The sequence below is a fragment of the Cygnus atratus genome, chromosome 5 (genome assembly GCF_013377495.2).
Source record: "Cygnus atratus isolate AKBS03 ecotype Queensland, Australia chromosome 5, CAtr_DNAZoo_HiC_assembly, whole genome shotgun sequence".
NCBI classification, from domain to species: domain Eukaryota; kingdom Metazoa; phylum Chordata; class Aves; order Anseriformes; family Anatidae; genus Cygnus; species Cygnus atratus.
The window spans coordinates 40,433,070-40,456,690 of record NC_066366.1 but is presented as its reverse complement, the minus strand read 5'-3'; the positions used below and the strand labels follow the sequence as shown (position 1 = coordinate 40,456,690).

Sequence of the window (23,621 nt, the reverse complement as noted above, 5' to 3'; positions counted from 1 at the left end):
TATTGATGTTAGGTAGAATAATCTATAGCTTATAATAGTCCTTACAACTGGAACAAGAGGACAGTCTAACAGCAAGAATTATGCTGTTACATATCCTTTTACAGGACCCATGGAACAGGGATGAAATGATATCACTCAAGTATTATAGTCCATAACATCGGCCATGAACCTACAGAACATGTAAATTAACATGCACCATTGTATTCAAAGCTTGAACAGAATACAGCCTTTTTCTTTTTCCCAGAAGTGCAAATATTGCCTTGCAAAGCGCCTTTCTTCATCTATTTCTCCTGTTATAGGGTGATTTAGTTCTGTAATTAAAATGAAAATTAAGTTTGTCCCTGTGCTTATATGTCTCTCATTTGAGGAAATCATAAAAAACTCTTGATTCTTTTCTCTTTCAAGTCTATCAATTTCAATCTTTAAAAAGATCAACCTGCACATCATTTTACAACAGACTTTGTGGGAAAAAAATATATGTATCTCCATAAAATCAATCGTTTTTTCAACTGTTTGCTCATGCTACTTAAACCATGAATCCCACTTTAACCGAACCATCAGCAGCATCAGAAGCTTTTAGATTAAAAACTTATTAAACCTTTTCAATAGTTTATAACTTTTAAAAGTGATACAGCTGGTTAGGGAACAACAATTCTGTTTGAAATGCTGATGGAGAAGCTACCCATATTGACTGAATGTCTGCTTCTAAAAATATTTATTTCAGATCATAGTGCTTACTATTAGAAGGGGTCTCACTGAAGTTAGACTTCTATCTCATTATTGAAAATTGTCACATAGTTGTAAAGTAAGATACCTTTTTCTTGCAGCATCAGGAGAGTAAAAAATCATTTTTAAATTTCATTTTATTGTTGCAAGGTTTTTCAAATATCTGTTTATTAGGAAATTCACTGCAGTAAATGTACGTTTGTGACTTCCAGCCTGTAGCTATTTCTGCATCTTACACGCTTCAACTGCAAATTGGAAGAACCTCTGGATAAAAATTTTTTGCAAAGTTTTTACTGTCCTTCCTCCCCTGGGAACATCAGACTTGGCAAATATATAGCTTTTAGAGTACTGGAGTAAATCACAAAGGAAGCTCATATATATCTTTGCAATAACTACTCAGTTACTAAATGCATCCCTAAATTTTACCTTACAACCCTTATTAACTCCTGCTGCTGAACATACCAATTCTTATCCTTAGCAGTTTCATTCAAAGGTGTGTAAACTGACACAAATATATATTTCTTATACATATGTACAGCAAACAGTAGTTTTAATGAACTGAGCCTCACTGCCTCTGACCCCAACATGAAACCTACAGAAAACATACTTTTAAGTAGAGATAGCCCTACATTTATATTTTGCTCTTTTATCTTTCATTACAATGAGGGTTGACATCTCAGAGGTCTACATTTTGCTGTACTAGTTATACTCTGTTCAAATTATTTGCCTATGAAAACTCCTGTTGCCAGGGATTTTCAGTGAAATATTGTAGCCTTTTTCTTTTTTTTTTTTTTTTAATTTGGAAAAATATATATGTACTTCCCTGTATAGAGATACATTTCTCATACACAGCTGTGCTGTTTTATCTAATATGTGGAAAAAATAATCAGTATGCAACAGCATACGTCTCTGTCAGCATTTTTATGTGTAGCAGAAGTACACTTCTGAAGCATTGTTGAAATACAAGGAAACTGATTATAAAAATGGACAGACCATATAACTGAAAAAAATAAAAAACTTCTGACGACATTCAAACAACAGAACTATGTGAGAAAGTGGTAGTGGGATTAACACTCCTACATAGTTCAAAACTGATTATTTGGATATAGCCTTCCTCAGTCACTGATGATCTATGATTTGCATTAATCCCTTGCTTAAAGAGCATTGTGGTGAAACAATTTTCCTAGTAAGCTAGAAACTCTATACTGTTCCTAACTGTTATGCAAATTTTCATTTCTGATATGCATTTTGATGTTACTCCACAGAAAATCCAATTTTCCTTTTGAGACACGACACAGGAAAAATATAAAAAGAATAAGCAGAAGCAGAGAACTTGCCCAACTTTATTCTGAGCCAACTTCCTCTCCCTTCTGTATCTGAATTAGATTTCTCTTCCTTTTCACTTTTTCCTCATTTTTACTTCTCTTTCCCTTTAAAAAGAGACAGATTCTTTCTGGGATGTACCATCTTTTAAGAAAGTCAAAATTCATGTATAAATTAATGTTTCATCTTTTATTGCACAAAGTTCAGTTTTGGTTTGGACGTTCCTGTCTTCCATGAAACTCCTGTTCCAGCTAGGAGTCACTTTCTGCTTCATAAGACCAGGTTACTCTGGACTTTATCAATTCAGGTATTGGAAATCTCCAACGATGGAGACAGCAAAACCTCTCTGGACAACCTGTTCCAATGCTGCACATCCCTTGTGTTGAGAAAGTTTTTCCTTACCATAGAATCACAGATAGAATCATAGAATGGTTTGGGTTGGAAGGGACCTTAAAAGACCATCTAGTTCCAATCCCCCAGATCTGGGCAGGGACACCTCCCACCAGATGGCCCAAAGCCCCACCCAACCTGGTCTTGAAGCCTGAAACTGTCTTGTTCCAATTCAAGTCTGTTGTCTCTCACCCTCTTGCCATGCAGCACTCCGAAGAGCCCGTCCATCCTGACAACCTCCTTATAGATACACGCAGGCTTCTATTAGGTTCTCTGAAGCCACCTAAGAAATAAATCTTTTTTTTTTTTTTTTTTTCCAGGCTTATCAGGAGCTCAGAAGCAGTACCCTCAGTCTCTCTTTACAGGGCAAATGTTGCAGCCCCCTGACCATACCAGCTGTCCTCTGTAGAAGTTAAGCTAATTTATATAGCTTTCTTGTACTGGGGCCTAAAAATGCATGCAGTGTCTAGATACCAGGGATCTTTTTCATTGAGGGGAAAAAAAAAAAAGGATTGTTTTTTCTGAAGGTCTGCACTTGTTTCCTTCCTTTGAGCATGTCTGTATATATATACAGTTGCATGTTCACACATACAGATAATCTGGAACTAAATATCTCTTCCTTGATTTTGTATAATAAAAAGATATTAAAGATATTCAGCCTTTTCTGGCTTATACTAATATTCATGAAAGACAGATCAGTATAAAGATACACATTTTAGTGTTACTGTTTGCACAGGTTAGCCTTCAAAAGTTAACATATGCTGATAGTTGTTACATTTATGCCCAAACCCCTGAAACGTGGCTATGCATGTAGGCACAGCTTCAGGTATTTATTACACACTTTAACATTAGCCTCTAGTATTTTTTTTTCTTAAATTTGTTTCTCCTAGGTTAAAGGATGATGTGGAAGTCTTGGTCCAAACAAGGAAACAAATGAGAAGTAGGAGAAAATGCTTTTTTAAGGCCAAGGAAGACCTAAGAGGAGAAGCAGGAGAAGGCACCAAATGGTGCCAAAATTCCCAAGCTGCTGTCATAGTGGGCAAGGCACCACAGAGATGACAGAAAGTGGGAGAAGTTGGTAAAAGAAAGAGGGAACAGTAGGTGAAGGAAATGTGCAGTCTGTGTAATAAGATATCTCACTGCAGTTCTGTGGTTCAGATGAGGAGTGGAACGTGTGAAGGCCCATATTGTGATTCCTGGGGAGCTCTAAAGTCCAAAAGAGAAATAACTCCAAGGTAAGGTTGCCTTAAAGAGCAAATCGTCTTGCCAATTCACTTGGATCAAAGCATCAAACTTCCACCTCAGTCCAAAACAGGCTGCCTGAAAAATACTCTCAGTACTTAATGTTACCACTACAAGCAGTAAAAGAAAATAAAAAGACCTAGTAGACATCTACACAAGTAATTCTTAAATAGGCTCCACATATAAAACAGAGAATAAGTTTTTGGTCAGTTAGTTGGCCTGAGAAAATGCATTGTTTTGTCATTTATGATTATTGTGGTCATCTCACACTTTGTCTGATATAGTTCCCTAAGGTTTTACACACACACGCCATATACTCTTTTCTTCATCTACCTCATTTGGTATGCATTCAAAGTAATGCCAGACTACTGGATGACAGAGGCTGCAGATGTTCATGCACCATATGTAAAACTGCAACTGAAATGTTAAGATGTTTCTAAGAATCTTTGTAATTCATTTCTAGCCAAGGCAAAAGATAGACCTAAGACTTCAAACATCACTGCTTAAGTAGTTACAGGAGTCTTTCTTGTTCCCTTTTACATTACTCACCAGATTCAACTCCAGGTGGCTTTCCAAACAGTGTGCCTGCACATGTAGACAGTATGTCTTAAACAGAGAGCTTGTGGAGTCTCTTACCTTGAAGATAATTCAAATACTGTCTGGACATGGGCCTGGGCAACTGCTCTAGGTGGCCCTGCTTGAGCAGGATTGGACCATATGACTTCCAGAGGTTATGACCCACAGGTTATTCAGATGACAATTTTCACACCTTATGAGTAAATCTTGTAAAACACCATAATCAAACTTACAATGAAATTTTGCCTGTTCAAAGTAAGGGCCATAAATTAATAGTGTGCTACATTCCAATGCTGATTCCAACAAGTCATTATTATATTCTGAGATTTAAAGTACGTACTAGAGTAAACTGCAGCTGCTCTCTACTACTCTTGTTAAATATTATATGTTAGAGCAAACCTGATACACTATGTCAACAAGTCAGAAGTCAATGACAAATCTCCTACAACATGCAGACCAACACAAGTAAACTCTTAATTTCTGAAATATCAATATAAAAATTGCATTTCTGTCTTTAAATTATTCTACAAATCCCATTTAAGTGAGTAATAAGGACACTATAATAAATTCTATCTTGGTAAATCATACCATAATTTGTGCACACACTAAATGCTGACCAAATTCATTAAAAGCAATAATCACAAATTGCTTGGGGTTTCTATTCACTATTAACAGGTTTTAAATAAATGCCTATGAGATTTAGGAACAGAAGTTGTTTTTGAGACTTCCCTCCAAGGTTTTAATAAACTTAATGAGAAGGGGAAACTCTAAAAACCTCTAGAAATATGAGTATTTTCCACTTGTAAATGCTGGAACACTGAAAACACACACAGTTCTGCAACTGCAAATGTTTTTGAGTCATAACTAACTAGTTCCCTTTATTTTCCATGAACATAATATTCACACTACATTTATTATTTACCTCTGCAGCCCACATCCCTCATCACAGACATTCAGCCTTCAGATTCACAATTTTCTGCTGTGTTGATGCCAATTCTCCTGCCTCTGACCTGCTGGCAGCTCTGTACCCCCTCTCACACAGGAGGTCAGGATGAAATGAGAGCTGTAACCCAACATCACTCCATAAAACAACCTAACTCCTTCACTGGACCACACAGAGCTTTTCCTTAGGGACTACCATCCACTGATCCATGCAAATGCTCAGTGCAGCCATCTAAATTAATGAGAGAATGGCTCTTTCTCTTGTTCTACATACTGCTACAGAATATAAGGAATTAAAACACGTCCATTATGTTGGGAGTTAGAAAACAGTCTTTTAAAATTACAGATTATTTTAAAATCTGTGTTGATAAGGTTGCATATGTGCAAACAACCAGTGAAGAAATAAGCATTTATGCCCACTGGTTCTTTTCTCCTCATTTTTTAAAGTGAATGTATCACTATTACACAGATATTTCATTCTTATGAGAATTAACTGCCAGCAACCTTCCCTTTCCCCTTCCCTTAGAAAAAAAAAAAGCTAAAGAATATTTAGGATACAAGAAAAGGAATTCTATTTCAAAGAGATGGTTGGTGAGCAGTAAAGCAGAAATGCAGCCTTGATTCATTGATGCATTCACATTTCCAACAAATACCTATTTGATAAGGCTATTTCCTCACTTAGAGTCAGACATCACACAGAAAATTTCCCCTATGAGTCACTGATTTATATGAGTATTAATTATTTTACCTGTAGTATACATGCAATCTCTGGATTTCTTCTTCTAATTTTTTGCACTGTTGAAGAGCTGCCTCTTTTTCCTGTTGCAAGGCTATCAATTCTGCCTGAAAAATGATAAACAAATTATAAACAATTTCTTCAGAATATCCATGTTGCTTTGAAAACAGAACAATCCTTTGTGCGTTCATTTCAGCCATGCTTTATTGTAATACGTGTATTATGTTATACTATTCTCTACCGTTGGCTATGTAATTTTTATGAAAAAAATCCTTTCTTCTTGTAGCATTGAAATTGTTTCTTGTTCTTTTTCCTGACAGGATCATGTTTTGAATGGTTTCCCTTTGCATATACAGTAAACGTTTTGAATGGTTAAGGTTAGCTATATTAAGTTCAGCCACGTGTTTCTCAGCACACTTTTCGTATTTATATAATGTTCCTAGGGCAAAATTGTGTTGACCAACATACTTTGCAGAGAGTGGAGCAAAGCACTCAGCCATCAACAACTGATGTGCAACTCTTGCTCTGCACATGCCTCTCACGCTGTTACATTGCAGCTCCTGTACAGGGAGCCACCTGATGCTGCCAGCCAGGGCTTCTGAGACCGGCACTGCTGGGCTGCTCCGGGAACTGGCGGCCCTCTCATCCAGGACCTGGTTCCTAGTGGGGTGAGGAACCCCTGAGGAACCACTGTCATCTCCCACCTGTGCACCATCCCGGATGTTCCCTCTCCCTTTGTTTATTCACACTGTGCTGTGAACGGCTTGTGACTCATAACCATTATGGAAATTGCCTGTGTGGCTTGTAAGGTCAGGAAGGTAGCCAGCCCCGACATGGCGCTACAGTTAAGGAGGAAGTAGAAGAAATAAGTACTCATGCATATTTAATGTTGCCTTACAGTTTAATCACCATTAATTTTAAAATGTCCAATTTCAATAGCACTGCAGAACTCCCTTGAGGGCCCAGATACCATATAAATTATCTTATAATCAGTGGATGATTAATTATTGTAACAACAAATAAGACGGGACTTGCCCAACAATTCTTTGACACATGAGCCTGAGCATTGGGCTGGTTTCCAATGTTTTTAATGCATGGTGTAGGTTATTAATTGTACAAATTGTAGAGCCCCAAACCAAGCGGTACGTGTGTGAGAAATGCTGACGGTGAATTCTGCCAACTCCTCAGGACAGTGTTGCGGAACAGTTTCTCAGTACATTGAAGACTTGTTACACGAGCGACGAACACATGAAGGGAATGGCTCGGAGTTCAGCTCTGAGCTCTGCCAGACTCTCTGTATAATCATGAACAACTCTGTCTGTATACCTCAAAATCCCTCTCCTAAAACAGGACTCACACTTGTTGCTGTTTCCTGCACGTCTATTAAGACTATATGTCTTCAAGGCAGGTGTTTTACTGTTTACTGTCAACTCCCAGTCATCTATGGGCAATTTATCCTGCTGGTTGACTAATCATGTCCTGGATACATGGCTGACTCCTGGCAAATTTTACCAAACACAGCCCTGCACAAATGCAGCCACACAACCAGTCTCTGCGCTGTGCTGCTCAGTGGGTCTTGCATTACCCAGGGTTTTGCGTTATTGGGGTACAAAACCCACTGCTGCAGCTGCTCCTGTAACAGACATTCATAAAACGTTAACAGGAATTTCCTTGGAGAATAAAAACAAACTTTCTTACTCTATGGAGCATTCCTTCAGCCTGAAAAGCAGAAAGTGTTAATGTTTAACCTCTGAGTGACAGTGGTATAGAGCTTCAGATACTGAAAACAATGTACTGGATGCTGGTAAGCCCTAACTCCTGCCATCAAGAGGTTAAAATCCTCTGCAGGTGAGTCGCTTGCCTGGTGCTGCTTGCTGCCTTGCAAGCAGAACGCGCAGAACACAAGAATGTCAGCCAAACCAACCTATTTTCTATAATTATACTGTACTGAAGGTGAAACAACATTCTTAAAAATTGGAAAACATGCTCGAATCAAAGTAGGTGGTTTGTTCTAGAGGCCAATAATTAACATCCTTGCCAATTTTCAGTGTACTGTGAAGTATGATTGAAATGGTAGACTGAAAGGAAATGTGTGCAGCTGACACACCTACTCATGGGGAGATTAACGGCTAGTCTCTTTGGAGAACTATCATAAAAAATACACCTAACGTTCCACTCACTTTTCAGGACAAAAGTCAGAAGGCACTTGAGTCTGGAGACTCTTATTTATGTCAGTTTTCAGCAAACAAAGCTGCACTGATTCGACTGGGTTTGAGCCTGACTTACACCAGTAAAAATAACAGCAGAAGCATGTTACTCAGATTTAAAACAAACAAACAAAAAAAACACCAAACCAAAACAAAAAAACACCAAACACCAGGAAACATCTACAACAACTGAAGGGAAGAAAATAAGGCATTTGCTAACCTCCTGAAAAGCATGTAGTAGGTTGATACTAGGGAGCCACATGAGAGCAACAAGAATTCCAGTGCAGGAACTTTTGTGTATGATATGCAGCTACGCAACAAAATGGCCTATCATTCACAGGCCTGAAGAGTGGTAAACACAGATAGATGACTCAAATATCCTCACAAAACGAAGAGTCTTCCTTCACAAGGAGGAGGAAAGCAGAACAACACCCATAATGAAGTTAAACTGCTAACTAAAATAATGGTGCCTGGATTACTATAAAATATTTGGAAGACTCCTATAATATACATTGAAATCCATCCACAGTGCACATGGCAAAAGTCCTACATGAGTTCACCTCTAGTAATAACAATAGCTATTCGGGAACTTTTTAACAAAATATTATTCCTTTGGAAAATGTCACTGTGGAAATCAGAAGTTCTCACAGAAATGTATCAGTTTTAATTTTTTTTTTGGAAACTAGGGGACAAAAAGAAGAAGAACAAAAAGAATTACACTCAGATTCCTCTGGTGGAGGTTTTCCCTAAAAAGGCCCATTTAGCAGAGAGGTCAGTCACTGCTTTGGCATATGGTCCACCCTCAATGAAGTTCCTGTTTAACCCTGAAAGGGCATTCTGATAGCTGGGATATGGTCTCTTTCTCACAATTTTGTTTTGCCCAACAATTCTAAAGCTTTCATATTTGGTTTAATGCGGTTAGATCCTTCCCTCTTCTGTCTCCCAACCTAATTTCCTGAAAAAGAAAATTCTTGTTTCTACACTTCTCTCATTTTTCATTTTAGCAGTTTCTTGATTTTCTTGATTAAATAAAATTTAAAAGCTAATTGCTCCATATCAGACTTAGCAAAGCCAGATCTTGAATAAGAAAATCTCATTAGTGATCCCTTTGCCTGTGTTTCAAAATATTTAAAGGAACAATGCTATGTGCCTTCTTAACCCACTGGTGGGAAAAATTCAAGACTAAAGCAAAGGAAAACAGAGTTTTCATCTGTTCCTATCTCCACCAGGGCAAACATGAACATCCTCAACTCTACTCTAAATTGAAAGAGGTAGGAACACACAGCATCCTATGCTGTCAGGTTCCCTATGGGTAAGAGATGACTTTCACAATGCCTTTCTGCATGCAACAGAAAGAAAAAACATTCAATGAACGTGAATAACAAAGCTTAAAAGCTTCATCTTCTTACTTTTTTTCTTACGCATTTATTGAGCATATATATTCCACCTGTATATATTTACAGAGCATATGCATTTCCTTCAATGTGTAGGCTAAATATAACTTTTTCTGTTATGTCTCAGCAAGTAGGCTCTCCATTCCCCTGATCAATCCAAACCCATCTCTCATCTGTGCTCTGCTAGCAGTACTTGCTAACTCCAGTGAAAACATCTTCCCTGACACGTTCTTGCATCCCTTTTGCTCACAGTCAGCCTCCTGTATTTGTCTATTCACCTGTCCACTGCTATTACCCAGCTAACAGTAAAAACTCTTGGTACCACTGAATTTCACCCCACTGTTTTTTGTTTTTTTTTTCCTGTACTTGAGGTCATTCCAAACATTCTGCAAGACAGCTTGAACTTACTTTGTATTAACAATGCAAATAATAATACCTCCCAGCTCTGTGGCAAACAGCTATTTTGTTTGTACGCTGTTGTTCTTTATGTCAAATGTTCTTAACGAGAACATTGAAGAAAACAGGTTCATCACCAGCCAGTGAGAAACTGGATAAAAATTCCACTAAATAAATCCTTGGACCTTAACATTTCTCTTTTCAAAGCTGTTTGTTCTTACCTTCCTGCTAACTAGTTCCTTATTGCCTTTGACTAATCCCTCATCTCCTTCATGGGTGCATGATATTTTGCAGATGGACATGAGCTCAACCTGTCCGTCCTTTCAAACAAGAGATGCTAGGTGTACTCAGTTAATAGCAGCATATTAAGCCTATGCTTGCTTGTAAAATAACAACTTACACACCTTCTATTTTTTTAATTAATAATTTTCCGTGCGGCACTACTTTAGCTTTACTTCTGCGTCAGCTTATATATAACAAATTTCCATGTCTAAATAAACAATTATATCAAAGAATAATTCTTGCATGATCTTATTTGGGTGAAAGCTGTACTTCAATCCACTGTTAATGGATGCTTTAAGTATTTTCCTTCCATATTAACTCCAAAGACTCAAAATAAATATTAACTGGTCTACAATTGCCAGGACTTGTTTTTTCTTTTCCTTCCTAAGTGTCGACTGTGCCTCTGCTAATTCTGTCAAATTACACCACACACAACTTCAAAAAATTTATTAAAGAACTTTACTATAATTCCTGCAATTTTAATTATCAGATCTTTTGGAATTTTGGGATGAAGACCACTATTATCCCAATCTGAGCACAATAACCTACTGAACAACTAGGATATATTCCATTATATTTCATTTCCATACCTTTATTTCTCTTAACCCTTGTCCTCATAGTTGACATCATCATTAGTCAACGCTGGCAGAAAAAAATAAAAAAAAAGATCACACACTTTTGGACCTAACACGGATTATCCTTGATCTCTATGCCATTCTCAGAATGGTAGCACATTTCCTCTTTCCTTGTTCTCATTTCAGTCATTACACTATTGTTTAATTTCCTTTCCACAGGCCAATTTAGCTTAACCTCCGGCAATTTTCATTTGTCCCTGTATCTTCTGTTTTCTAAGACATAACTTTCTTGGTTAATAAGTGCTCTTTTTTTGTAGATAATCACTTTCTTCTTATTGAGGTTATAATTCACCCAAATACAACTGCCACCCTTCCCTGTAAGTATTTTCCCCTGGTTTGACTAAGATACTTGTTAACATATAGATACTCCTTAACTTAGTAATGGCTGCTACCAATAGCTTTCCTTCCACAGATTCCAGACACTCCTATGGATTAGAAGGCGGCTGGATAAGAAGTCTTGAGATTCTCAATGGTCATTTCTACAATTTATGGACTCAATCATTTACATTTGTTAGAGCTGGGTAATGGTGAAAGATGGCAATAAGGTATCGTTCTGCTCCTTCAGTCTTGTGTTATCTGGGGTCTGAAATGGAATCTAGCCAGAAATGGCTGACCAACTGAATTGCCCCAGTTTCTGCTGGGGGCAGTATTATGTTTCTGGTGATATTAGCTGACTAGTTCAACAGTAAGAGGACAGTTGTCTTCTCAGGGCAGTAGGAGATTGGGAGGGAAAGCAAAGGTTTCTTTCGTTTTGAATTAGAATGACCAAGAAAAAAAAATCAGGAAAAATGTTTTAAAACCGTTTAAGAGATATTTTTATTTTACACTACTTTTACTGCTTTCACATTTTACATCTTATGTCAATAACGGTAGCATGTACTGCATGACAGAGCAGGTCATGTTGTGACACATTATGACATCCAACTTTTAACCATCCTGTTGTTTTTACATTAGCAGCTGCTACTTAGTGCAGATTACTCATTTCATCTTATTTTCTATTTCAAAGTGTCAACACATCAAACTGTTCCACAACAGAAGCAGGTGATGCTTTGATCTAGAAAAGAATATGAGCACTTGTCTTATTAATTGGAGGATCAGAGGTTTTCAGGGTCAAGAAAAAGACTCCAGCTAACACGAGGGAACTGAAAATACCTAGATCTCTAATAACATGCTAAGCAATCACCATTTTTTTTTTTAACTCACAATGTTAACGTGTCAAACTGTTTCACTACAATACAAATGGGACAGTTTGACCTAGAAAATTAGATAAAACAGTCTTGTGCCTTTTTTTTTTTTTTAAATTCACTGGAAACAGAAGTGCTAGTACTAACAGGGCAACTCCTCTTCTTACCCTTGCCATCAGAGTGGTTCCAGAGTGTTTATCAATACAGTCATAGGTGCTTTATATATATATATATATATATATAGAAAACACATGCAATGTGTGTCCAAGTAGCAGCTGGCCTGGCCAATTTTAAAAATGAAAAGTGAAAATTGGAACTGTAATATAATAGATGTTATAAATTATTAACATGTCATGTAATATATAACTAAACAATAAAATCAAATTTAAAACATAAAATTAAAACTGAATTTGGTAACGTAGACTCAAATTTTCACCAAATAAAGATTCTGGGAAATAAACTTGAGACGAAAAAGTTTTGAATGTTAACTGAAATCATTAGAAATTCACGAAAATTTAGTTTCTCAACACATCATTTTCCAATGGAAATAGTTTTTATTAAACTATTGTAACCTTGAGTTACTGTAAATCAAACAACTGTAAGACTGGCCCCTGACGGATCTGTGCTGTTGGGGAGGATCAGTAGAGCTAGAAAACTACCCTAAAAAAACAAGTGAGGATTGTTTGTGTGCGAGTGTGTGAGAATTTCAGGGTAAAGGTAGTGCTGGTGGGAACTATAACAGCCTTTAAGCCTTAACACCCAGCACCCTACCACAGCCACACCTGGGGGTGGACATTTCCTCTGGGCACACAGAAATGGGATCTCAACAGTAAACAAGACCTTTTGTAAGTTTGCATCAGAATCGAACTATTAACCATACATAAGAAGATTTTGCTCTACCATCCAATGCTACTGTTGGTCAAAATGAGTATTTGTTAATTAAGCTTTTTTTTTTTTTATAATAAAAAGCATTGTATCACTGAAACAATAATACTTTATGAAGATGCATTGGTTTAGACATTTCTAAGAAATCACAGGCACAATTTCTGACAAAGAAGAAAGTTGTTCTCCAGCCATGTGACTAGGTTACTCATTTTGGATGTGGAAACCTAATGCTGAGTCCCAGTCTCTTGCACTAACTCACTCTGGATACCACAGGCTCCCACCAGTGAGAACATTGCCCTCCTCTAAAGCCATGTAAATTGCCTACATTTCAGGTCACTTCCATGATAATTGGTCTATGTCCTCTCCCTGAGACTGGCACAAATAATTTTTTATTAAATTGCTAAGTGTTTGAAAAGCAGGTCCAGAAAGAAGATGTGTTGTGACTAAGGAGACTTCAACAGCCACACCATCAGAACTTTTGATGGTGCCCAATTCAGATGAGGGAGCTGAAATCAGAGGTTCCATGTGTGTGACATTTTAGCAGTTACAGGTACATCTTTTTCAGTTGTTATTTTACAGAGAATCTTAATGCTTTCTCATATCAGAATTAAAAATGGTAACTCCATAATCTCTCTTTCTCCAGAATGGAACTGACATTTTAAAGAAGTGTTGTGTGTTGTTTATGTAATGCTACCCTCTCCAACTCAGTCTTTATACAATCCCTAATTTAATATATTTAGGGAGCTTTTAAAAAGAGTTGTAAAAGATGTCACTGTCTGGAGTCCAGAATCTGTTTTCATCACAACAACAAATTCCCCAGTAAGAATACATGTTCATACCAATATTGCTTGTATTGTCATTCATTTCTGAGAGGTCCTAATGCAATTTGGAATGACAGCAACAGGCCATAACAAATACTTTGCAGATTGTACATCTAGGGAAAAAGATCACCAAATAGCTTTCTACTGCTCTGCCAAAGAAAATTAAAGGATCCAATAGCATTTTTGACTAGACTAGGCACATACCTGATTCATTTTATTATACTAAGAGCAAACTTAGTATTTACTATTTATGTTAAAGAAATACTATTTATACCATTTGAACCATTATGTCTGAGACATGAATACTTCATTTTTGTACTGCATGGTCACATCACCCTGTTCCAGCAGTATTTGACAAGCAGTTAACTCTTTCACCTAATGATCACATTAGCACATATTACAGACAGATTCAGCCCATTATCACAGTATACAAGCATAAGTCTCTATGAAATGCTCATGATATTTTTAACGAGAATTACCTTAAGAATTTGCTTATCTAACCATACGTACTACATTTATGCAAAGTTTCTTCAACATCTGCAGTATATTTTGTAATATCTGGTATTTTTTTTTTTCAAGCAATACATGGCATACTGAAATTGCAGGAAAAATTAGCTATTCCGAGGACAATCTAAGGCATGTGATGAGTGTATGAGATTAATACACGGAACTATTTTACTGTAAAGAATGATTCACAGTGAGGAAGATTAATTTGAATCTGTGAGGTTGACTCCAAACTGTAATTGATTTCATAGGGTCAAGATTTCATTTATGATTTCCATTTGTTTAAGTACACAGCTAAAAAACAGAGATACTATCATAGATACCTACTCTCTGCTTATGGATAACTACTAAACATACTGCAAAGCTTGCTTCAGGTAAGATCTAACAAAAACATCCCTGAAATTTTTCAAGGATGACAGCACCAAAAATACACGTTCATAGCTGCACTGGGCTTTGCATGTAATAATATCATGCACAGGAGTGCTGACTTTTTAGTAGGAGGGATTTTATTAAGAACACAAGCTGAAAGTACTTTAAAATGCCATGTAGCTGGGTCTCCTTATACAGATAGCTAGATACTTGTCTCAATACTAAATCATGATGCACATAAAAAGAAAAAAGAAAACAACCAAGAAGCCTTCGTCTTAAAAAAGGAGCAAAAAGCCATTCACCACAGTCATTTTGCAGGGTAACTATGGCTTTAGAAGCTATACAAAATATGATTTACATTTTTTTAATTAATTTTTTTTTCTAATTAATTTTACAAAATACGTGATTTATAAACAACAAATGTAAGTGAATTCTCAGATTAAAGAATGCTTACAGCTGTGGACATGTGGAAAAGGCACATTTCTCTATTTTCTGTAATTCAGGTTTGGCCATGGTGACATCACATCCTTTATTTCTATCTAAGAATCAGTTGGCAAAATACAATTTCAAAGAAATGATGGAAAGATATCAGCAATACAGAGAAACTTGCATTTGAACTGAAAATTAAAAATTAAAGCACACTGTTTTGGGCATGGTGTGTCTAAAGCAGAAAATGTTTTCTGCAGAACTTAAAATATTCTGGTTATCTGAGGAAGCTTTCTCATGTCACGTTCAAGGCTGCTTAGGTGACTGGACTAGAAACCAGACACATCTCTTCTAAGGCAGAGTGGGTTATCAAATATAAGCTTGAAACAAAGAAGAAAAACCTCTCTGATCTGCTTTAATAACAAGCATGTTTCCCTCAACTCCAAGAGACCTGACTTGCCTCCCTCACACCATGAAGAATATTAAGCTTTACAGCAAACTTTACTGGCAGTCTCCTTAGAGGGAATGAAGAAGGAACTGACCGTGTAGGCTGGAACAAGCTGGATAGCCTGGAAGCAGCCCTCCAGGTTGCCTCTGAGGCCTACTGGCAGACTGCTATGGGAAAGCTTCAAATGTCAGTACCCATGATAAACCTCTTGTCCACATAAATGACTTGAGCCACTATGATATCAAGTCAATATCTGGTACAAACAGTAAGTCGTCAGCACGGGATCCAAAAGGTAGTGTTGTAATGTTGTCTCAGAAGCTTTACAATAACAAAGACCCTATTCAATAAAAAGCACATTCCCCTCAGCCCCAGAAGTGTCCTATCCAGTTTGGGGAGGAACTGAACTGGCAGAAGAACAGAAGAAAGTTCGTATTACAGCTAGACACGTTTTAGCAGTGCTGTAGGCAGAAACAGTGTGTACTTTCAGGGCTCTCAGTCTGGTATGTTTTCAAGTTCTGCTAACAGCCCCAAACCTGAGCACAGCAGCATCCCTCTGTTACTGAAAAGAAGCATCCAAGAACTATTTTCCAGCCTTAACACCTAGTGGCTTGACCTGCCGTGTGTTCACAAACCAAAACCTCTCTTCTGTCCACTCCTAGAAGTCAGGGCTGCTAACACCAGATTGTCTAAGGGGGACAGATCCTGATAGACAGTGTCTTTCAAAGGCATTTTCTGGGAGTGCATGTTAAAACCATGCCAGGAAGCTTTCTAACAAAAAGCATAGATGATTGTGCATCATTCTGCAAGCCCATGTCCTGATCCTATTTCAGTTACTACAGTAGACACAAATAGTCAGTCTCACCAACTAACAGGGACTTATTAACTTAAACAAGCTTGATAAACCTGACTTATATATGAGTTTGAATGACAAATTGTTTCTCTCTTCCCAACAGGCAGATGAGGCACACTTGACTGTTCAGCAGGTCTCTCCCACAGCTCCACTCCAAAGATGCAGGAGTAATTCTTGCTTGGATGTACGCTTCTAACCTTATTTCAGTACTTAACCTCTATTGAAGACTTTACCTTACAGTAAAGTCCTTGGCTTTGACCTATGACCAGCTATTGACTGTGCCCTTCCATTACCATTTGGACTTGGTTATCCTTTGGCTTCTCCATTAAAATATTCATTTATCAGAGTTCCTTACCCTTGATTTCAGCATGACACCAGTTCCTTAGTCTAACTGAGACACTCTGACATTTCACAAATCTTTTTTCCGTAAGAAAATATGTACGTTCAAATCATTCATGCCTCATTAAAGTGGCAGAAAGAAACATGCAAGGCAGTAACTCGAGCAAAAAAGCAGTTGACAATTTATGCTTGAAAGCTCATAACCAATGCTAAATGACTATATACCCCAAATTACAACCTTTCAAGCAAAGAGACAGAATGACTGTTACCTCTTAGCAGACAGGACTTCTGCAGAAGGCAGGAGTGTCAGAATCCCACTACAGCAATTAAACTATGAATCTTTCATAAAGGCCATGACTCTGTACAGAACTATAAAAATGAATGGTCCCACTGACTTCACTAGGATTGCTTCTGTCCATAGCTCTTGCAGGATTTGGAATGAAAGGTAGGGAAAAGCTTGAGTTAATATTTACTACTTCACCTTAGTCTTCACCAAATTACTAGGAGGCATACACAGTCAACTTTATCAGATATTTTTATACACACATAAATGTGGAATCAAAGTACTGAGTTCAACAGTAACTGTTACACTTAAGAAAATAATAAATCATTACTGAATAAATGTTTCTGTTAGCAGGAAAAATTAGGAATAAGAGAATCAATAAGTATATGCCCCACACAGATATGTCCAGACTTTAAGTACCAAGACATTCTCAGTGACTTTGAATCTGGCAAGCCTATTATTATTTCTTCTCCTTTGATATCTGAAGTTCTCATCAGACTACATAGCAAACCAATTTGGGCTCTTTCCCCAGCTGGATTAATTTTGTGCCTAGCACTTCTGGGAAAAAGAAAAAGCTGTATGCCTGTTCCTGAGGCTGTCTGCAGGCTTTATTACGTTGAACTGCCTGTGCAACTGCGATGACTGTGAATTTCTGAGACACTGTGAACAAGCTACCATCATGTCTCTTGTGATGAGAGGATCCCCAACAGGTAATTTAAAACAGTTTCAGTCTTTGTGCAGTCCTTGATATGTAAAAGCAATCAAACATTCAGAGTTTGAATATCCAGTGCTGATTTTGATCATATTTATGCAGATCGACTCCCTGAATCTTGCTTTTTGCACATTCTTATTGCAGTGTTTTCTACCCAAGTAGAACTCTGACTAAGGACTTTTAATAAGAGGAAGAAAGGCGAATAGGAGTGTTTGTGAGAACATACATTCAAGTATAGTTATAGGAACCATCTATCTGCTGGAAAAAGTACAGGAGAGGATTTGATAGACAGCACCTTCCTATTGAATCAGCAGGGGACAGATGCCTCCACAGATTGTTATGGACACTATACTGCTGAATGAGTTCTATTCATATAGGTAAGTTACCTTCACTCAGAACTCAAAAGTAGGTTCTGATACTAAAGATATCTGGTCCTTTCTACTAACATGAATCTATTTACTAAATCTTATATGAGGTAATTACATTTACCCCTACTGCATGTCTATTCAATTTGCTTCTGTTAGGTCTTTGCCTCAGAAAAAAGCATTCTATTCACTTTCTACCAAAATTAAGGTGCATGGTTGCAAGACACTTCTAAATTTCTCCCACAGCTCACTCAGACTCAACTACATTTCAACTGGAAAAAAAGGTGGTTCCCGCATATCAGATGATACTTGAAATCTTTGGAGGAAGCAAAAGGAAGGGAAGGAGAAGAATCATGTGTAACCCACAGTGATTTTCTTTAAAAATGTAATTTGCAAAATGAAACAAAACAACCCAAAGACAAACATTTCTGTCAACTATCAAATGCTCCAGCAATTTTCCATAGGATAATATAATGCAGAAGGTATATTTCTTCCATCTTATTTGCACAAGACAAATAAGACCATTTCAATCACCACAGATTGTGGTGTACAAAAATCACATCCTGATAAACCCAGACAGCAAACACTTCTCTATGTTACTTTCTTACAGTTAGAATTTTAGCCAATGCTTTTGTCTTTATTTGTTCAAAGTGTATTTTATACTTTTTCACTGCACCTATTATACATTTCTTCACTTGAACACCTGTTGAACTAAACTTGTCTTGCCAGAATATTTTTAATTACGCAATCTGTATTCTGTCAATGGCAAGCACTTGGGTAGAATTTCTTATATACCTTTCAACATACCCGGCAGAAAATGAAAGAACTTGGTGTACAGAAATACTTGCCAACTGAAATGTTAGTGCCACAAGTTTAATCAAGTGATCTTGACTAACTTTTAGCAAAGAATCACAATTTTTTCATCATCAGTTTACTGCTTCAAAATACCACTTTAAATGCTATTTCTTCAAAATTTTTATTGACTCAGTCATTTACACAATCTGCAATACATGCCTGACTTGCATAATACTTCAGGCAATAGTTCCATTAATACTTGAGCATTTTCTTTTCATGTGCAGTGTGATGAATGCCAAATTTGTCTCCAGCTTTTAAGAAAATTTGGTTTTGCAGGGAAAGTCCTGACCCATTGAAGCCAACAGAAGTTTGCTATTGACTTAAATGGAATTAACATTTCCCTGTATTTGTATACATACATTCTATTTAGTGATGAGTATTCCAATTATATGCTTGCTGTACACAAGGTTAACCCACAGAATAAATCTTACCACGAACAATGTCTTTCATTGTGTGTTTGCTGATCAATACGAAAAATGTAGATATGTAGGCAAGCATTGTGCAGAACCCTCTCCAATTCTGTAAAGATAAAATGGTGAGATATTTGTGCAGGGCAAGATGCCACCTGACATTAACTTTTAAACTGACCAATGCATATAGGTTTCATCAGAGGAAGGGAAAACAACCATTTGTGCAACCAGATTTGTGAAGGATCTGAACAGCAGCAATAAAATTCTTTAAATAACCACCACTTTTAGAATGATGACACCTCTTTTGGGGAGGGGTGCAGAGCTATTAAACTCATACAGAAAAGGGGAAACCCATTACTTTCTTTTGGAGGCTGCTGGATTGGCAGCCCTATTGCCTAGGCATACTGCTGCAGATTGTAGCTGTTGTATGAAACTCCACAAAATGCTTTTGATCCATTTTATCTTGCAACTTAGCAAAGAAATGTTGCAATAAGAAACACCAACAAAGATCTGAAAAACTTAAGCTCTGGATTACCATATTGTGTTCTCCTGCCATTCAACATGTCAGACAAAGGCAGTGGTGTTCAAAGTAGAAAAAGAAAAAAGAAAAAAGAAACTGGTCACAGAAAGTGCAAAGCACAGAGTAAATAATATTCCTCTACATCCCTACTCTTTCATAGATTTGTTGTTAAAAGAGTTGCAGCAATTAGGCTTTTGTTAATTACCAGCTGTTGAAACAGATGTGTTGACTGTCCTTATTAGCCAACAGCTGGGACAGGAGAACAATTGATGCTCTCTAAAACCAACAGCCAGCTGCTTTGCAGTAATTATCTCCTATCGATAATACAGGTGATAAAGGCAGCAAAAAGGTTATGAGCTTCAATAACCAAGGTACTGTTATTGAATATCACTGGAATTTATGGTTAATTTAAAAAAATAAGTAAAACAGTAAGCTGCTATGCCTACTTTTTGTCTGCATTGTGTCAAGGTCAAGCAATATGCAAATAATAGGGGAAATACAAACAGTAAAAAAACAAGTTTTTTTTTTTTCTTTTCTTTTTTTTTTTTTCCCCAGCCCTCTTGCTATGCTTCAAATATCTCACTGATCTTTAAGGAATGTTTTTTCTTTTAGGTGACTATGTCTGGATGCCACTCATTATCAGCTCAGTTTCCATGTGTGCCTTTCCTTCAATTTTACTGTAAATGACTTTTTGGAATATGTAAATGTTTCTTTTACCTGTTGAGAAATTTTATTGTACAATATATAATAAGACAGGATAAACAAATGGTTAAAGAGGGGGGGGCATCCCTCTAGAGATCTAGGTCCTAGTCTTAGGCATGCCATCAATTCTTAAGCAAACTCACTTCACTTCTTGGAATTCAGTTTCACTACAGCTAAAATGGCAGAACCACGTTTATCTTGATTGATTACTTTGTGATGGATGATTTTAACATACTATTTAAATGCAAAGTAATGCTTGTATAACATTACTGTAACAGGAAAAAAATTACATGCTTTTCTAGTATTGATATATGTCAAAATTTATAAAATGAATAGTTATTTTAGTAACACAGGGCCAGACTTCCACAAGTGGGAGTCACAAGCATAACTGGTAATATCTAAATGGAATGTATCAACATTGGTTCTTGGATGGTTTGTACTTTTGTTCCTGCTTTGATTTTTATTTCCTCATCTCCATACCCTATTAAAGTGCATTAAAAGAAAAGCAAAGCAGAGATTTTAAACCATTTCTATCAGCTGCTCAGTTCATCTCTGGCCAACAAAAGACAAGAATCTACAACCATGTCTATTCACTAATTAGTTTGCACTTAAAGACACTGCCTTACTGAAAACAAGGATTAAGGCTGGTTGAATACTCTCCCTTTCATAGACCTCCCTCATGTCTTCGTTGGGTTATCATAAGCAGCTTGTTCTCTGAGCTTTAAGTAGGGAAGCTTGACAATCAGTTCTGGGCTCATCAGTAGGCACTGGGGCAATTAACAGGAGCTACCAACATTTTAAGGGACATGTAAAGAAATCAACTAAACAAAACGTTTCAGCCACAGGGATGAGCAGAAGTATATCATATTCTGGTGGCAGCTGTTTTAAGAAAGATACATGGCAGGATATTAATTTATAATTTTGAAATAAAGGAAAAGAATGTACTTCACTGTTCCCATTGCAGACTCAAAAGAAAAAAAATCATTATAGCAACAAAACTGAAATGCATCCTTGTATACACAGCCTCACATCTATTAACAGGAATCCACAGAATGCTATAAAAGAAACATTGACGCTGAGCCTAGTTGTCAGTTTTCTACTGTTAGAAGAATGCTAAAAAAGTGGGAAAAGGAAAGGAGAAGGAATGGCTTTCAGCTTTCATTCTTTTCTTCTTTCTTCAGCTGCTTCCCTCTATCCTTACTGTGTGTTTAGGCCATTACACTGGGTTTTCCCCTGGAAGGCAAAACTTGGCTCTGCCTTTTGTTTGTCATCCAATGAGTAACTTGGGGAGGGGGGGGTGCTGTGAGAGGGGGGAAGTGGTCTCACTCTGCTTTGGTCAACCAAGGAAAAGTTAAAAATGTAGACCGTGCCAATCAGGAACTAATCTGCAGTACAGGGCCCCTCTGCCTTATATTTAACATGAAAAGCTACTAACTAAAATCAGGATAGAAGTCAGGAAATTCTCCCAAGCTGGTGATCTGCATGGGTTTCCATGGCAGAAACAACCACAAAGCAAGCAGACACTTGAAGAAGAAAACGATTGTGAACATTGTTTCACCTCATCCACGCTCCAGAAAACCTTCAAACTGCATGTACGTGGGGAGGATCTCAGCTGCCTAAACTCTCCAGTCAGGGTGACCGGTTCAGGCCCGTGAACTGACTGCGGCGGCTGCAGTACCTGCAGAATTAACCCCAGACCTGCCTCTAGCAGCAGCAAAGCGTGGCAGGGCGTGTACTGTTTGGCCACTGGCATTCTGTCAGGGAACTGAAAGCACCTGGACTTTGGTCTCCGGTTTTGCAACAGTCACAGTCTAGCAATGCACAGCTTGACTGGATTCACGACATAATTATGGCTACACTTCCCAGCCAAAAATCAGGGCCACAAAGATCTGAATTAGCAAATAAAACAGACACATTCTGCCTCCTGAGGCTCTCACAAACCTCTGCTATACCAGGCCACAGCGAATCAGTCCCAGTGAAGTTAATCTGATGTATTTTTCCATGTGGTGATACCTACCTCACTGAGAAAGCCTAGGGCCTGCGGGTTGGAATCACAGTGGGTACACTGTGCTTTCCCTTTGTAATTTGCTTTTCACTAAACAATGTAGAAACAGCCAGACCGGTCCCCTAAGAAAAGGTAACGTTGAAGACTGCTGCCTGAAACAGACCTTTTTGGCTATCTCATCAAATCTTTGTAAATGTGACAATCAAGCTCTCAAGAAAATTCACCTGGCAACAGCTGCACTAAAACAAAGTTACTGCAGCAACAAGTAACGTCAGAGTGTTAATAATTGACATGAAAAGAATGAAAAGGTGAGCAAGGGATAAAGCGGACAAAGGATTTTAGTATAAACTTCTGCTGGTAAGTAATCAATCAAAATTAAGATTGAAAGAGTCACTAAGAATGTTATTTTGAAAGCCGAAGTGACTTTGGTATCTTGGACTCCTGACTGGGGCTTCTAAAACTTCATTTTCTGGAACCTGATTTGCAAAATTTGACAAACAAATCCCCTGCTGATTTGAATCTACTTTCATTCAATTACCCCAAGAAACTAAAGCAAATGCTGTAACAGTAGCTTCTAATGTTTGCTGTATTCAGAAAAAGAGCTGCTCGATCCCTGGTTCTACAGGTTAAGGCAGGAATTAGTAACGCGCTGATTATGAATGAGTTTCTTGATTTACATAATCTAACAAAAGACCACTCCCCTTTGAGGGAGGAACTACATCCTAGTGACACTGTTTAGAAGAAGCTGTTTCAGATGACTACAGTATCAACAGCCTCAGGTGAAATGAAATACTATATGAATGTCCATGACTATTACTGCTAGAGGTCAAAACAGCAGGAAAAATTTACAAGAATATCAAGTTAAATATTAAGAAATCAAGATCTGTTTCCTCAAATCACTTTTTTTTTCTGCATTTCATTGTATGTCTGACTTTTTATTTTTATAAGAAAGAGTATAAATCATTGGTTTAATTTAGTATTGCTTTGCCCAGAATCCTGACGGCTGGTAACATTTGTTTTCAGCAAAAGATATTCCCTCAACTTAATTCTAAGTATCAGAGTTAATACAATGAGTAACCTGTGCACTAAAACCA

General features: G+C 37.4%; 1 protein-coding gene across 9 annotated transcripts in view; it reads right to left on the bottom strand.

Annotated features, from left to right (window-relative positions):
• Positions 1-23,621, bottom strand: part of MIPOL1 (mirror-image polydactyly 1) — a 195,814-nt gene that overhangs the window by 46,285 nt on the left and 125,908 nt on the right. For all 9 annotated transcript variants that reach the window (XM_035539326.2, XM_035539331.2, XM_035539327.2 and 6 more), the window contains one exon: positions 5,948-6,042. In XM_035539326.2, coding sequence (XP_035395219.1) covers positions 5,948-6,042 — 95 coding nt within the window. The remainder of the gene's footprint in view (positions 1-5,947; positions 6,043-23,621) is intronic.